General features: G+C 37.7%; 1 protein-coding gene across 1 annotated transcript; it reads right to left on the reverse strand.

Moving 5' to 3' along the window:
* Nucleotides 1-3: 3 nt before the first annotated feature.
* LOC149016974 (Transducin/WD40 repeat-like superfamily protein) lies at nt 4-15,789 on the reverse strand. The gene is made up of 12 exons (XM_089151275.1): nt 15,354-15,789; nt 13,519-13,628; nt 12,062-12,131; nt 8,468-8,612; nt 8,215-8,352; nt 5,924-6,063; nt 3,094-3,141; nt 2,545-2,655; nt 2,265-2,446; nt 2,038-2,159; nt 1,289-1,365; nt 4-1,182 (listed from the first exon to the last, which is right to left on the reverse strand). Exons 1-12 carry the CDS (start codon nt 15,537-15,539, stop codon nt 1,072-1,074), a joined length of 1,440 nt encoding a protein of 479 aa, XP_089007401.1. The 5' UTR covers nt 15,540-15,789; the 3' UTR covers nt 4-1,071.
* Nucleotides 15,790-18,343: the final 2,554 nt, after the last annotated feature.

Below are 18,343 nucleotides of genomic sequence, written 5' to 3' on the forward strand. Positions count from 1 at the left end.
CAGGTGGGACGTGCACCACATTACCAGATATACAATTCATTTCCACACAAGGGGTGTCGATCTTGATTGATGGTGAAAGTTCTTATTATTCAGAAACGAAAAAGAAGGTCGTATTATGCTGGTGGTGATGGAAAGACCCATCAATTAAGTCATTCTATGGTACCCTTATTCAGGGTACCAAGTTCTCTATAAGAAAGGCTGCTCTACATCTTCTTCCTTGTGCTTGTATCACTGAAGTTACGCATTTGAAATGGTGATCCTTTTTTCATAAAAACACTCAACTAGGGAGGCGCTGGAAATTTCCCTTTTTCACCAAAAACAGCGTGAACCTTCTTAACCAAACAAGGATCTTTGATGCATTAGAATCAATCACTACAAAAGGTTGACCTACCGATCTATGAAGTCAACAGTACAAATGGATAAATGAAAGTCCAACATACCCCAGAACGTTGTTTATAAGAAACTCTCCCCGTGATATTTTCCATCCAGAATGTTGTTTACAAGAAACTTTGCATGGGTGGCGATGCACCTTACGTACCATCAACAGCGCCAACACCAAAAACAAGAACCATTTTAATGTTCGAATCAAATGCATTTAGCGCTCCAGAGCATAACACTTCATGCAAGAGTTACTGTGGCAGGGAAAGTGCAAGCAAAGAACAATTTAATGTCAGATCTGCTTGAGTCATACTTCACCTTCAACACTGTCAATAGACTCAATACCCAAAAAATGTAGTTCTTTATATGTGAAAATAATTATCAATTCAAGCTCAAACTTCACATTATGCACCCGTCTCTGGTTTGTGTTGCAATTGGAAAATTTGATTCCAGCCGCTATTTCCTTTCTGTAATGAAATGGTACAAACACATTCAGTTATTATATCTTCTGTACGTATTCTGCGACCTTCTTCTTTTTGGGGGTGAGGTATTCTGCCAAATTGACAAAGTAATGGCATGGCCAGTAGAGCTGGCATTTCTGTAAACTTCTCTTGATGTAAGCGTGGCCAGTAGAGCTGACATTCCTCTAAACTTCTCTTGTGGATATTTTTAGGATCCTTACCTCTGTATGAGTTAACTTGTCTTTGCCCGTTTCCATACAATCACTGTGCCATCAGAATCAGATGATGCCAAAAGATTATCCCCATGGTTCCAAGCAACACCTATGACTGGAGAACCATGACCCTGCAGTCAAAAAGGAAAGGAAAAAAATGTAGTTGGAGTTGAAAAAGAGACATGAGAAATATTTGACAGACCACATTATTAAGGATAAAAATGTGAGCAGATGGACCTGTAACTTGTTAACACAAGTGTGCTTTGGTCGAGTCAAGTCATAGAAGTACACACTTGAATCCTCGCTTCCGGAAACTACATACTCAACAAACAAATTAGATCAGTACACATGAATGGACCTCCAAACGGATTGCAAACAAGGAGCAACAAGGAATAAGAATTATACTTTGGTCCAACATGACATGGTAAGACATGGATTCATTCTACAGCACATAGTACACATCCAAACAGTACGTTGTTGAAATTGACCAACCAAAAAGGTTAAGCTAAGAGGTGGAGTTGTCCAACTGGTTTATGGAGACATCCAAGTTCCCAAATGATCTTCATGTCTCAACTATTGACTTCACCTTAGGATCTGGTCTTGATTAAAGAAGTCAATAGATTGGGTATTCCCTATGTGGGCCATTTGAATGTTGGGTCAGAACCCCCTTGGATGTGCATCAGAGTTAACTGCCACAAAATTATCCATCCTTCACATACACATGCAAACTTTTACGGTATGATCCTCATGTGTGGGAGAAATCATGGGTGAATATACAGTCAGGTTCATTACAGTAACAAAACAATAGGCACCGAAACACATCATTAGGTCGCTATAGAAGATTTGTCACATACCAATCTGACACAGTTTTGGATTCAATCCAAAACCATCTAAACTTGGACAAAGTCGCAAACAACCTAAAGAATTTGTAATTTTGCCTTAAAGACACAAGACTCACAAGAACCCTGTATACCATGCATACGGACCTATAAATTCGCCTTTCTCAAGGGACAGCAGGGGGCAGAAGGAAGCACGGATTCTGTGCACTCGAGGAGCCAATTTGAGAGAACAGCGGAGAGTCAAATAACCTTGTACCTGCAAAGCAACACTATTGCAAACAAAATTATAATTTTCACAATAATCTCCATCTGAAAAGAAAGCCACAAAAAATGAAGGAAATGATAGAAATATAATGGAGTAAAAAAAATCATGCCTGAAGAAAGAAAGACTTCCATCTTGTGTGCATGCCAACAGTACAGGGCCCCTTGCCAGCAGAGAAAAGGTCCGATATTGCACTGTTGTTACTGGTGACTTACCCTTACTGCTATTTCGATTGCGATGAGATCTGGATAATTCACCAGTACGAGAGTCCATACTGACAGTGTATATGTTTCCCTGCAATTTTGCAGCTAGTTCAGCATATATGTTTAGGTATGACGTGTCTTCACCGAACTATTGAAGCATTACCGCCCAAAATGAAGGACTACGTATACCTGAGCATCCCCACAAAATATGAGATTCCCAGTATGATCATGATCCATAGCTGTAACCTCATCGTGAAAGACTGCTTTCTTCACAATTCTCCCAGTGCTGAAATTGATTACCTGGAGTTAAATTTGATCAACTAATCACAACCAAGGGAGAGAGTGAGAGCACCAGAAACCAAAAACAATAGATATACATAATTTGCCAAGTTCAATGATTAAACAAAGCATGTTTTAGAAATTGCAACAATGACTTTTTTATCTGATTCAAATATGTAGTCAGTAAACACAAAAAGAAGCCTAAGCTCAGTAATGTCATCGCCTTCAGCCAGTTGAGTCAGTTTAATCGGTGATGTTACTGGTTAAATTGCTATAGAGAATTGTCAAACCTATTGAACACCTGTTAGACCCAACACCACAAGTTTCGTTTGATCAACATCAGCTGCCTTCCACCAATTTCAACAAATATTTGGATGAGGAGCTCTCACCAAACAAAAAAAATATCTAACCAACGAAGCAACAACTATCATATGAGGCTACTTGAGGTAAGAAAACTACCGTAATTTCTCTGTTTGCATTGCCAACTGAAAGGAAGTTATTGTTGACCTGTAGCCAAACAAAAGAAAGAACACGTGAGGAGTAAATTTCTGACATAATAGTGGTTTATTCAGACAAGTTATGTACCTTAAGGTAGAAGTGAGATTTCATAACTGACCAAAATTAATCAATTAGAATACATGATTTTGAAACGGAACATGCCTTGTCTCACTACATAAGAATCCCTGCACTAAATGGATCTCAAATTTTAAAAATTTTCATGAGAACTACACCATCATTCTAAACTGGTCTCAGAACTAATTATAGGCCTTGTTGATCAACTTTTGACAAATATTCATCCCCCCCCCCCAATGACTCATACTCATCTATGAGACAAGAAGCTTCATTTGTATTATCATGCAACTGGCCCTCATGCACCTTTAATACCACGAGTATACACAGTGAAGAACTGGATTTTGTCTTGACAGCAATTGAAATATGGAGAATAATTTAAGGGTCACGATAGAGGTGCAAATTTGGCCTTGGTGACCCTAACCTCTGTTGTCCCACCCTAACCCCGAATAGGGCCTAGGCTCAAGATTTTGGCCCTGAGGGCAGGTTAGAGCCAAAGGCGGGCCTGAGAGTACCGTTTGTGCCACCCAGCCCGGCTCGACCCATCCCTAATTTTTGGCCTTAGTCCTAACCTTGATTTGGCCCTGCTCCTGGCCTTGATTTTGTCCCTAATCCTGACCCTAACTTTAACCATGGATTTCATCCTAATATTGACCTTCATACCAACCTTGATCCAAACCCTAATTTTGACCCTAAGTCATTTTGATCCCATTAGTCCACTTAGTTTTATAAATATATATTCTTTTGTTGTTATCATTGAGTATAAATAAATGATTTTTTTTTTTAAATGTAACCGTAAACAACGGACTTATTTGTTACATCCTATATTATATTTAACCATATTTATATAAATAATTGTTGACTTACTTGGTCATCATCAACCAATCAAAGTGGGGGCCCAAGGGGTGGTAGGGGCAGAGGTTCAAATGCATGACCTCCTTGGACTTACTACCTCTACATAAGATACTGTCACCACTGTACTAGAAGCGCATCCATTGGACTTAGAATCAGATTTCTAATCAAATATAATTAGGGTGTTTCAAAAATTTTAATTAAACTTGGGTACATTTTAAAGGCCATAAGTTTAAGGTAATAGATTGTTACTCTTAACCCAGGGCATTCTATAATAAAAATTCCAATTAAACTATTCTAGGTGTTTTTTAATGATCAAACCACAAAACAGGTTTAAGAGTGTAAATATGTGTACTTGCCTCATACTATAAATAATAATTGAAAACCAATTCAAGTTGTTCTTGCACCTAAGCGTAATTTTTACATATTGACAATCTTAATTTGGAATATCCAAGTAAAATTTTAAAATAAAAGGTTCTCAAGAAATTTGAATGACATGATCTATATATTAACTTTTTCATACAATATAATGTAATAAAAAAATGTTTTAAACCATATTAATTGTTGATAATGTATCAAGCATCTAATATCTATTGTATATTTTTTTATGAATGAATCAATCGAGTGAATGTGAAATCAACTTGCAAAAAGATTGACAAATGAATCATTGTTAGAATGTAGTTCATTTTTATTTTTTTTTAATAATAAGAATCTTATTTTTCAATTTGGAATTGGCCAGAATTATTGGTATTCTTCGAAAAAATCGATTTGATAAACTTATACTAACCTCTATTCTAAATGTAATTTATATTCATACTTTCTTCTAGGTAAAAACAATTGGGTTTTAATGTAAAGGGTATAATAAATACTTTACGTCATTGGTCAAGTTTTTGTCTTTTAAAATGTATTCTGTTGGGTGTGACTGATATTTTAATTTGTTCCGTGGAGACAATAATATTAAAATACAAATCAGAAATTGTCACTGATAATTTGTCTATATCGTATAAAACTCCCTTCTGTGCTCATTTAGAAAGAAGAAAAAAAATTTAATCTTGTGCATTGATTAGGCATATATTAAGATTGCAATAATGAAAGTTATAAATTCTAAACACTAACATCAAATTGTATTTGTTAGTCACTTAACTACATAATACGTTTATAATATACAAATATTTTTATATATTACATGGTTCAAATTGAAAACTTGTTAGATTCAAAACTAATAGGAAGTTAGCTTATGCATTTTATCAATTATATATGATTCAAATTTGATTGGGGACAGGGTAGGAATAGGGCCAATAAGGGACATGTTAGGGTTAGGGTCAATCAGGGATAGAGACAGGGACAGGGTTAGGAGCAATCGGGCCCAAGCCCAGGCCCAACCCATCCCGACCCAACCCAATTAGGAACAATTAGGGTACGAACGGGCTTGGCTTAGACCCATAGGGCTTAGGGTTAGGGACAAGAATTCTAAGGCCCTGAATTAGGGTCAAGGCGGAAATAGGCTTTAGCTAAACACATATAGGGCTAGGATTGGGATTGGAAAAGCCCGGCACCGCTCAACACTATTGCAACCCTAGGTCACAATCAAGGTAAATGCCTGGTGTTGCCGTTTTTTATTATTTTTTTTAAAGTTTAAACTCACGCACGGGAGTTCCTACAGTTTCGTGTATCCTATAGAGGATATCACTAAGTAGTTCCAAATAATTAAATGATAGCCTTAGGCTTAAAATATAAGTACACGTGAATGGTAGACAACTTCATGTCTGCCACATACGACAAATATATAGTATCTTTTAATTACATAAATGAAAATAAAATGGTTTCTGACCAGAATAATCAAATTGCAAATATCATGTCTACTCACAGGGTGAAAACGGATGCATAATTGTGAAGAGACCCCATAAATAACTCGAATGCAATTGCCTGTTGATATCTCCCAAATTCTCACAGTTTTATCTGTTGATGATGAAGCAATATAGTTGTTGTTGGATGAAAAGTCAAAATCTGCAATAAGAAAGGAATTCATGATTAACAAATGTAATATGTAAGTCAAACATATGAAGATAAAATACTGCAGGGCTACATTATATCCATGGAGCATTTCTCCGGCAAAAACCTGAACACCATCTACAAAGTATTGATACAAGAGAACGAGGCTTGAAGCGCAAGCCCAGCCATGGGACCAGCATGGCCAGCCTTCATGGGCGTGATGACTTGAGCTTTTAGGCCCAACTAATGGGCCATGCATGAAGGGACCCACCAAGTGGCTTGAGTGGGAGATTTTATTGCATCTCTATTTCTAGGTTTAAGTGACTACTTTGTTTCTAGTTTTTAAGTAAATAGAAATAGAAATTATAAGTATGCTAGGTTCGTTTTTATTTTTATAAGCTCGTTATCTTGTAAAGAATATATCAGTCCAGCAAAAGTTCACCAACAAAGAAGTAACAATACCAGTTATTGTTGTTTCAGTTGTTTTTAACACTACTAGGCTGTTAATCGACGACTCCAAGAAGCTGGTTGAAAAAAGAAGGAAAAAAACTCCAGCACTACCTGTAGGCCTATTGCACCCCTCTTTCAAAGCTTTCTGGCAGCAGAGCTCCATGCTGCACTATCATACCGTCTATCCATCTGGCATTCTTTGTCCATATTACAAACACACTTTTACAGTGAGTTCAAGCATTCAAGCCCATCATTAATTTAAGCTCTTAAGCCTGTAGGCTGCTATAACTGTATAGTTTCTAATTTTGACCAAAAGTATTCACACGCAATCTAGCCATCACCTTTAGCTAGTATTTTAAATGGTTACTCAGCATTGTATGCCTTCCCCACCACTCAATAAGAATTTGAGACCCCTTCTACTTGCTTTGATCCCCCATCACTGTCTTGTTTAATCATCCAGAGCCTAAAACAACAACAACAACAACAATAAGCCTTGTCCCAACTAAATGGGGTCGGCTACATGGATTCTTGCCTTCCAATCAGTTCTGTTTCGGAGGCCATGCTAGATACAAGGCCTAAGCTATACATATCCTTTCTCACCACTTCTCTTAAGCCTTTCTCACCACTTCTCTTAAGGTTATCTTAGGTCTACCCCTAGCTCTTCTAGCTCCTTCAATCTGGATTATATCACTCCTCCGTACAGGGGCATTTATAGGTCTCCGTTGAACGTGGCCGTGCCACTTCAAACGACTTTCTCTAAGCTTATCACTTATGGGAGCAACTCCCAAACCAACTCTAATATGATTATTTCTTATCTTATCCATCCTAATTTTGTCACTCATCCACCTTAGCATCCTCATTTCCGCAACACTGAGTTTATCTATATGATTCTTTTTAACAACCCAACACTCTGCACCGTACATCATAGCTGGTTGAACAATGGTCCTATAAAATTTTCCTTTAAGCTTTTAATGAAATACGCCGATCACACAAGACCCGGACGCACCTCTCCACTTCATCCACCCTATTTTAATTCTTTGGAAAACTTCATCCTCTAAATCACCTCTTTTACTTATGATTGAACCTAGGTACCTAAAACAATCACTCTGAGGAATCTCCTCATCGTCAAGTATAACCACCTCATCGTCTGCCCGATCATGACTAAAACCAAGCCCTAATTTCCTTCAAAACCATAAAACCTGCAATTTTAGCTTCTAACACTCTAGCCATCAGAATTTGCTCCAACTTGGAGAATATCACCCCCTCTATAGTCCAACATCCAAACCATCTTTCATCTGCCAACACCCTAGTTCTTGGAAAACCCTAATTCCACCTAAAACCCGAAATTCAAGAGCCATACTTCTAACCATCAGAACCTTTCCACATTTGGATCAAAGCTTGATCCTATCCCTGTAGAACTCGGATTCAATGATAACCCTTCCAATTGAAGATCCTGCACTTGGCCCTCAATCCTATAAAGGCTACATCAACTTCCATGCATTCGATCTTACCATGGGGTTTGGGTTGATGCTGTTTATTGATCCCGTAATCCCTAATAGTAATCAACAACTGAATCCCCCAAAATGGCCACCCTACTTAAATTGCAAACAAGATGACATGCACCTAAATCGGAGTTAAATAAAAGACATGCAGGCAATGAGTATATATAAAAACTTGAGAAGGGAAATAAGTAACAGAAAGACCACTTGATCCAACCTGTGACATCTTTCGAGTGCCCTATCATCTGTTTGATGATTGAAGGTGGCTGAGATACCGTGCAAACAGTCAAGGTTCCATCAGATGCTCCATATGCAAGTAGATCAGAATTCATGTGCCCAAACTTCAAGACCGTCACTGGAAACAAAACTATATTGTAAGCCACTTCGCAAAACAAATTCAAAATCCCACAATGAGATGTTCAACCAAATGGAAGATAGAAAATTTTAGCAAATAATCAATCAAAAATTACCTGATGCTTTGCAATTATCAAAGATACAATGCATTCCTACAAAAGAATATGCAGGTTCAACCTTGTAACGTACACGTTCAGAATCACTTGTACTAGAGCTGAAACTTGTACGGTGGCCGGGAGATTGATTGAACCCGCGTAGGTCCTGTAAAGAATGAAACACTTCCTGAATCTTCAACCTATCATGACTACAACGAATTTCTCAAAAAAATGCAAAACACCTTGTCACATGAAGTAAACTGAGATCAATTTGTCTATGAATGCATTCACCTAGTGACACTGCCTATAAATGCATTTTCTCCGACCTTCTGCATGCAACTAGAAGGATTGACTATTTAGTGCATCAAACTTAGGATGTTCATGACTCCAAATCCTGATGATTACAACCATCTGATCTACAAATAGAAGGGCCAGGAAAAATGGGTATGCTAGTCCAAGGGTCAAGGTGTGTCCTTAATTGTTGCCATCACACCTAGGATGTTCATGATTCCAATCCCACCTTTCCAAAACCAGCATCCAACGGTCAACAAAATTGAGTATCGATGGATCATAGGCAGCTGGATCCACCCTAACATTACCATAAAATATTCCAAGAACAAGCCTGTAACAGATGAGCTAAACAATACAAGCAGTGCCAAGTGCAGCCCCTAAAGTGCAAACCGTTCAAAAGGACAGTTAACAGGAACCTTCGATATGAAGAAGAAATTAATTTTCCATTAATTGCCACCATCCTTCAGTAATTTTGCATTTCTATTACATTAATCAATTAATAACTTTTGCATCCACAATTCCATTTTTTTAATGTTTAACATGTAAAATGACACCAACAGCAGTAGGCACTTAAGCCACTAATCCTTGTATGAGTCCTATCTTAAAACAATGAAAATTAAAGACAGACAAAACATAAATGAAATATAAAGGATCAGGAAAAAGTAAGGACAAGCTTAAGGTGGATTGACGTTGGCGCAAACAAGAGAATTGCGCAGAGCACTCTGTTGAGTCAGTGCAAGCCCAGCAAATATGAAAAACAGAGATTTGGGGCAAGGCCAAGGGCTAATTTTATCCAAGAAACTGATCAATGTATTTGCATTGTGCTTGGGCCACCCTACATCTAATAGGTGTCAAAAATCCAGAGCTAAATCAAATAAAAGTTGCAAAACTTTTTTGAGAAATGAAGGCTCCCTCTTTTTATCTGATATCTGCAATTACATATTAATAATCTGTGTCTAAAATATCTATTTTCATACAAATAAACTATGGAATAGCCTTATTCTTATCTCAGGCTGTCAATTGTGAGTCATCATGACCAACATTGACCCCAGCACTTCAAAAACCACAGCTTGATACATGACCAGTAATCAGTCAAGCTAAGGACTAGGGGCATAAAATCCAGCACACCAGAAAGAGAAAATTTTATACCCAGAGTATCAAATGGGAAAGAATCCATGACAAAAAGAAGAAGATGCATCTGGAGTCGTACTTGATTTTGTATAAAATAGACAGATAGACATAAGATGCAACACCACCCCAACATGTCAACTTATGAAACACCAACCCTTTTCTAGTTTCCATAGTGCCGGAATTATAAGATAGGTTAGACTTGGCACTTGCCAGAGGTTCAGGGCTGTTAGCAGTTCCTCCTACCGTGACCAATTGACTTTCATTGCTGGAAAAGAATTTAAGTAAGAAAAGGAAGTTCAGAATAGTTTCTAATGCTATACGTACGTAAACATATGAAATGGCTTCAGAGAAAATGATGTCATGATCAGATATATTGTTAAAAGGAATGTTTTCTATGCTAACCATTAAGGAAGTGTATCCTTAACAGCCGACATAAATCTACCACGTGGCAAATCAGATGGGGCCCAAATTTTGTGCACACACAGAACTTGACATACCCGGCCACATGTCAAACTTCAGCACAATTGGGACTTCGCCAAGAGGGAAAACAGCTCCAATTATCAAAGATTAAAAAAGCATACATATTAATGGTCAGAATAGCATAAGCGAGCACAGATATACATGGAATTGTGTGCAAGCAGCAGAACGTTTGAATTAGGGTATGAAATTTGACATCTCACTAATGCACACCATACCCTCTCTATCCAAGGTCAGAATTGCTATAGGACACAGTGATAGTGGACCGTGAAGGAAGCTTTTACTTAACTGCCCAGTTTAAAAGAATTTTCCCTTATTTGAAATTTGTTCTTGTGCAAATGGCAAAACATTGTCACAATTCCAACTGTCAGATAGATGATGATGGTTAGAATTTGCAACAAGATACTAGAGCCAATTTCAATCATAAAACACCCTGTTTGAATGCACCCTCTCAACTGTCCATACATTAATGTGCATCCTTTCTGTAATCCTGGATTTTCAAAGCTTGCTACTTGGCATTTTGCCTGAAACTTGACATGTGATTGGAACCATTCACAAAATTTGGGCCCATCTGACATGCCACATGACAGATAATTTGGCTGCCAGATAGACTTCCTTTCAGATATTTGGGCCTACCTGATAACTTTGCCCTGAAAAATAAGCAACAAAAATTTGATTTTCTAATAAGAGATCGTTGAAGCAATTCAACGAACGTTAGAAACAGTTGTATTCAGAAAGAAATCTTATGGAAGGGCTAAGGGAAGAGAGAAGTTTTCACTATCCAGTAGACTTGAATGACTTACATATGTTAAGTTGTTGAGACTTGAGGATGTGGATATTTTAAGAGCAACAAACGAAGCCACATATCCCACAAGATGCTAATTCATTTTATCATATTGCTTTTTATCCAACACAGAACTAGAAAAGTTTTCATACAAAAGCCATCTAGATTTCCCAAGGGTTGGCAAGATGGTTACAATCATCAGAAAATATTGACCAGAAACAGGATATGTTTTAACAGTTTATAAAGTGGCAAATTCTGCTTGCACAGCTGCAACTCTACTAATTGATCTGGAAAATGCATCACCCAGGCCCCAAGAATAGTAACATTTACAAACTCGTGATGCACATTCAACATAGATGGTCCAAGACCTCATTCCATGTTCTCTAAGGCTGCGTTTGTTTGCAAAGGTGGAGTGGGAAAAAAGGGGTGGGAAAAAAAAACATGTGGGTCCCACATGTAGTGGGGTGAGGGAGAAGAAAAGGAAAGGAAAGGGTTTTGTGGAAAAGTGATCGGGTGGGTCCCACTTTTTTACTTTTCCCAACTTTCCCACAAAATCCCACCAAATATGTGGAGTTTTAAAATAGCATGGGGTGGGAAAGTTGAACTGCCACATCAGCCGACAAGGTTCCTTGATTCAAGGAACCTTGTTTCCCACTTTCCCACCCCAAGCAACCAAACACTCTACCATTTTAGGATTTAAAGGAAAAGTAAGAAATTTACACATTTTTCAAGAATTTTTCCACCCCTTTTTTCCCACCCCACCTTTATTCCAGCAAACAAACGCAGCCTAAAGCTCTAGTATATGTAGTCCAAGAGTATAAAGAAGAATTTCTGAAATTTAAGAAATTAAACGCTCCAGTATATGTAGTCCAAGAGTATAAAGAAGAATTTCTGAAATTTAAGAAAATAAACATCATAATTATCATACGTACCCTGCCAGGACTCCAGCTGTCCACCTCAAACAAAATAGAGGATGGACCTGGAGATGGAACCCATCGCCCACTGATGCATCAAGTAGTAAATTACCCTGATGTCAGAATTGTATGAAACATAAATTTACAGAACACTCGTAAATAATTAAACTGAGGTGTTATTAGAACGTCTTAGAGCATAGGATATAATATTTAAGTAAAGGAATATTGACATTGGAAGTTGCTTTGAGAACTTGGAAAAAAATGAGGTTTAGCTTAATGCAAGAAATAGAAAATAAAAACCAACCAGATTGTAAGACTCCTTCCGTTCTTTCACGCACCTGAATGAAGGCGGATAGCAGAAATACTTTCAGACCATATATAGCCTTGAAATTTTATTACCACTGCTGTCATTACAGCTCCTCAATTTTCACTGATGGAGCAAAAGACGAAATGCATGATGACCTAATTCCATTCCTCACTATTGTACCAAGCAGATCAGAGGAATGGCTGCCAACTCAACAAAAGGATAGCTGATTTCAACACCAGGGGACAGCTTTTGAAGACACATTCTATATACCTAAAACAACTTTATCTTAAATATTTCCAACAGAAACTAAGGAGTGCAAAAGTCAGATAAATCTTACTGTGGTCCAGGTCAGAAATAAGCCATGCTTACAGCAATTTGTCTGACATGGATCCAGTCCGAACCCATTATTTGGAGAAGGTCATATGTCCTCGCCTGAACTAGTTTTAATCTAGGTTATCTTTGTCCAAACATTGTCCATCCATAAATATCACATAATGTATGTTGTTGATTAGATTAAAAGTGATGTTAAACATTCTGTTTTCATGGTTTGAACTCAAAACCTAGTAGTCAAATACCAACTATTACCAGCTGCATTAGCACTCATATAGTCAAATTAAATGGGATATCCAGTGCACAAGGCTACTGCCACAAGGGGTCTGGAGAAGGTAAAAGTGTATGCAGCCTTACCCCTGCTATTGCAGAGAGGTTGTCTCCAGACTCAGACACAGCCACTTGGTCACAATGGAGCAACCTTCTCCATTGCACCAAGGCTCACCCTCAAGGTAGTATTCATATTATATCTGCAAAATCAATTACCCACCATGTCTTAATATTTTAAATTTGGATGAGCAGATCAACTTGTCAAATTGTCAAACCTGAAACCAACCAAATTTTAAATCCAGGGGCTGTTCTAACTGGGTCAAACAGAATCAGTCAGACCAACTGGGCTAAATATTCCACTCTAAAGAAAACAACACCCTATCACAATAAGTATTTTACCAGTGTCCTAATTTTCACATAAAATTATGTTACTTACGGAAGATAAACCTGTATGTATACTTTCATTCATGAAGTTACCAAAGAAAGATATTTAGCAGCAATTACCTCAACCAAAAATAGAGGCAATTTCGTCAAATTACCGATCATCATTGACTACAGTTTCACTGACCTTTGTCCAGGTGTGCTTGGATTGCTTGGTATACGCAAACTCTCCAAATTCCTTGGCCTGCGAATATAATTACGGTAGGCTACATAACCTTTTCCATTACATTTCCAGTCCTTCACCATGAAATAAAAGTGGGTAAGTTACAAATTTATCTACATTTTTGCAAATACCAAATCAACAACAGAATTTCATTTCAAATGACATGGGTTGATGTTTTGCTCAAAAGGAACTGAACATTCAAGGATATCATCATATAAGAAAATGGAGAGATTAAAGCACAAACAAAAGATGCTTCATATTTATTTCCTCTCCCAAACCCTTCACCGCACCCCACCCCACCCCAAAAAAAAAAATCCTCACTTCTTTCATAGCTAGATGATTTAGAAGCAGACAGTGACAGCCAAAAACAAAGAGCTTTCACTTTTGAACAAGGCTTAATGAGCTACATAACAAACTTAAGCAAATGACGACTCTCAAACCATATGAAGGTACCTAACTCACTGCATTACCCTTTAGACCACAAGTATACAATTTAGCATCATGCAAGAATCTAGTGAAGTTACTCAGACCTCCACAAGGACATTATCTACTCATAACGCAACCAAGAAGCTACCAAATAATTACCCTTATATAATCCACAAATCAAATTCATATTAACACAAGGAATCACAAGCCAATTTTAAATAGATACAGGGGGGACCTCAAAACAAAATGATCAATTATCCTTCTAGAAAGTTTTAGTATTCCAAATGAAGGTAGCATTACTTGCCCAACCAAATGCAAGATGAGTGGACCAACCTCCTATTCTCGGTCTTTAGATTCTAAGACACACTTGACCACAACATTACCTTCCATTCTCCAATAACTTCTTTGACCATTTCCCTCTTTTCATAATTACTATAATCTACCTGGACATAAAACTGAGTTTCTGAGGTCCTGATGTCCATCTGTGGTACAAGATCACAGCCCATTCACCACAATTATTCTGTTATTCCTACTAACAGTGCAGGTTGTCCTCACCCACGAGCAATGACCTGAATCCCTAAGAAAAACCACTTTAATGAGAACCATAATACCACCTTTTGATCATGTTACTATCACACCTAGAATTAAAGATCTGGACTTTCTTTCCATGCCATGCTTGGAATTTACTGGCATCATTAAATCATATACATACTAAATAAATGTATTGCATCATTGGAAATTCTAAACTTCTTATGGCTAGAATGCATATACTGTTTTAATAGGCCCCCAATATTCAAAATTATGTCTTTCTGCAACTCTCTACAACAACACATGCCCCCCCCCCCCCCCCCCCTTCCCTAAACACATGCTCCTCTACAATGCATTGAAAAACTAGATCAGCCAATCCACATTCACTATTCTTTGGTAAGGCTACTCCTACTAAATTGCAATGTGGTCAGGTTCGGATAAAATTCTTCGTAGTCAGCTACTGGAAACATGTATGCTCAATCAAGCTGATTGATCCTTCTTTCTTACACTCAATCATAAGTCGTAAAAGCTGCACGGAACAGTGAAGAAACAAACTAGTTAGCGAATGTTGTCGGCGGCTAGTTCATATGGTTGACGGTCCACTGTAACTTGCTTTCTCCATTCACCATGGTACAATGACTTCTAACTACCTTAAGCACACTACAGTGGAATGCACAATCCAGACTTTCCGTTTTCATCAATACATAACGGTTGATAAGATGCAAAGATATCATAAATCAATCTGACAAGTTATAGAACAACACAAGATAAAGCAAATAAAAGAAAACGCAAAGCAGATGATCAACACTGAAGGAAACAGCAAGCATGGTACGGATAACCCAAACCTTACGCCGATCGACACCCTGCTCAGCCTTCCTGTATAGAAGAAGCCGGCGAATTCCGACGTACCGGGGATCAGCATCGGCATCGTTAGTCGGAGGCTGAAGTAGACAGCTAAAGAACTCCAGATCTATGTTTTTCTTCTTATCCTTCTCTTCTGAAGAACCATTCTCCAACCTCGTCTCCACCATTCTAGCAGATCTTCAGAATTTCCTTCATCAAATTAGTGTTCGATAGCATGAAGCGACAAATCCGTTCACGAGATCTAACCGCAAATCTATTCTTCAACAAAAACTAAGGCTTTGACATTTGAATTCAGGCAACTGTCCTCTAATTTCAAACGAAGGAGTCGTCTACTGTTCTTCGTTGGGGTCGCCGACGCGGATCCTGAGGGAGCCATGGAAGGTCGAAAGTCGAAACCCGTGAAATAACCACGCGGGAAGGAACATAGATCACAGAATTGGCACAAGTATCGGCCGCCCATAGACCGATATTATCAGTTGTACCGGTTAGTGCCGCCAGATACAAAAGGGCGGAGTGCTGGTGAGATTTACTGATGAAATTCGACATGTGGCATCTATTTGCTGGTACATCCCAATTGTGCGATTCACACTTCACAGACATTCAGACAATCTTGTACAATAACGGAATCCAACGGTGGAGAGCGAGCACGCGTAGATTCTGAATTACGGGTCACTAATGAGGCTCATGGTGATGGGAAATATATCGGGTCCATTTCGGCCAAATTTATCAGGTCCATTTGTAAGTCCATTTCCTTCCAGATGTGTGACAGAGTGTCCTAGCATCACATATCTATTTATATGTCACATCAATCAGTTGATGATTGATGTGACCTGTAAATGGATTTCTATCATTTGATATGATCCTAAGATACCTGTCACACATCTACAAAGAAATTGATGGAAAATTGACCATTCATTTCCTTGTAAGAAGTGGACCTGATTTTAGTCCTATGGATATGGGCAACCTTCTTTTTTTCTTTTTCTTTTTTTTTGTAGAATAATTGCATGTTAAAAGAAACCGAGATACACAGTTGACCAAGACAGATCTCTAAACCAAGAAGTGGAATCCTACTCAGTATGGACAAGGCCTTCCGAGTGAAGGTATGAGCCATAAAATTAGACTCTCTTTAAACAAAACCAAAAGCACAAAGCTCAAAGAGCCCAACCATTGATCGAATATCATCTAAGACACCTAGTACACTCATTAGAATATCCTCCACGCCACAATGCAAATTTGGAATATTGATTTTGATTATTTGAAAAAAACTTGTATACAACCGTAACCACTATGAACACCATCTAAAACTGTTGCACGTAGACATAAAGCCTCCTCCAGCAATGCATAATCAAATCAAGTTGGCACCGAAATAGCAACTAGAATAGCATTATTTGGTGAGAAGAGCACAATACTGAATACCCAAATTGACAAGGATAGTGGGAGTCAAGAAGCTTGCATCATAATAGAATCAAACTTGAACCTCATAGTCAACATCCAACCTCATGCTGTCAAGAACTTCCACCAATGAAAGAAAAATAGAGTGATAACTTGAAAATAACAAGAATAGAACATATTCTAGCCCCTCAAAAAATTCTCAAGCTTATGTAATTCAGGCTGGTGATTTGATTTACTAGTACAAAAAAATCCTAATAATCAACCATATCTTGATTGATCAATCAACCATTACTTGTCTAGTGACAACAAACTCGCTACAAAGAGAGGATTATGATAATTGTCACTCGCAATTTCACTAATAAACAAAAACTTTTTAGTTTCAGTAATATAATCTGTAACCATAAATACATGAATGTTTCTCTACTAGAAGAAATATCTTTCCTTTATCTATGCATGCAGAGAGGTTTCAAAATCTGCTACATGGACATAAGGTCTTCATAATAGAAGCCAGCAAGTTGGTTCAAAAACCTATTGGTGAGTACTCATCCTTTGTACAAATAGTAGTTATTTTACTAAATTCTTGATAGTGTGTCAAAAATAGTCTCCCTTACAAAAATATAATAACAAAACAGATAGTATATATAAAATATGGATCCATTGAGGAGGGAATATTAAGAGATTGTATTATTTAAATGTAATTTTGCTAGAAGCCTTATGTCATGGCATGCCCTTATCGTAACACTTACAATAAAATATGTCAATTTATAATTAAAAAAAAAAGTTATATTAATTTTATAGTAAACCAATTAACTTGGTAAGATTAACTTTACATTACTCCATTTGCAACCAAGTGGTATAAAAGGAAAAATGAATTCTTTCACTTTTTTCTCATCTCTTTTTCTCATTTCTAAAACAAAAATACTTTTTGATGAAAAAAGAAATTCCATTAAATCATAGAGCTATTTGAAAAATCGACCTCTGTGCTGCAAATATGCCCAAGCTAATGATCCATTAGTTGAAAGCTCTACTGATATAGCCAACTTGGACAAAAAAATAGCACATTTTTAACATTCCTTAGAACAATTTCAAAACCACAACAAATATAAAAAATCACAGTGATAATTGTTGCGTCTAGAACTTCTTCGAGGGCCGGATATTGAGATGACTACCTTAAGAGCTCTCCAGCCAAGTTGGAATAACTGGGATGCCTGCACACAAAGAAAGCAAGAACGGTCCGGCCTAGTTTTGGCCGGGGAACCGCCTCCGACGCTCAAGTCAGCCTAGGCAACAATAAGAGTTATTAAGAGAGTTCTCAATAACGTAATGAGTAATTATTCAGATGAAAGTTCTCATACCTTTCTCCATGTAGGAGATGGGTTTATATAGAGGTTACCTGGAGGCGGCGATTCTTTAAGTTTCGGATCGATAGTTGAGGAATGAGTGGAGTAGTGGAATAACGGCTCCTTCTTTGTCGCACCTGATAGTGCCGTTATGCTGACTCACCTCCCCAATTCTCGAAATAGATATGCTGAGTGTTTATGCGTAACTAACTCTTCTTGACTTGGTCAAGAGAGTCTTT

The sequence above is a fragment of the Hakea prostrata genome, chromosome 4 (assembly GCF_041222555.1).
Source record: "Hakea prostrata isolate BN-2017 chromosome 4, UWA_Hpros_2, whole genome shotgun sequence".
Lineage (NCBI taxonomy): Eukaryota > Viridiplantae > Streptophyta > Magnoliopsida > Proteales > Proteaceae > Hakea > Hakea prostrata.

Coding starts and splice junctions, on each gene's coding strand:
- LOC149016974 (XM_089151275.1), bottom strand. CDS start 15,539: ATGGTGGAGACGAGGTTGGAGAATGGTTCTTCAGAAGAGAAGGATAAG. Junction 13,629..15,353: donor AGGGTGTCGATCGGCGTAAG/GTTTGGGTTATC, acceptor TTCATGGTGAAG/GACTGGAAATGTAATGGAAA. Junction 1,366..2,037: donor TGAGAAAGGCGAATTTATAG/GTCCGTATGCAT, acceptor TTGAGTATGTAG/TTTCCGGAAGCGAGGATTCA.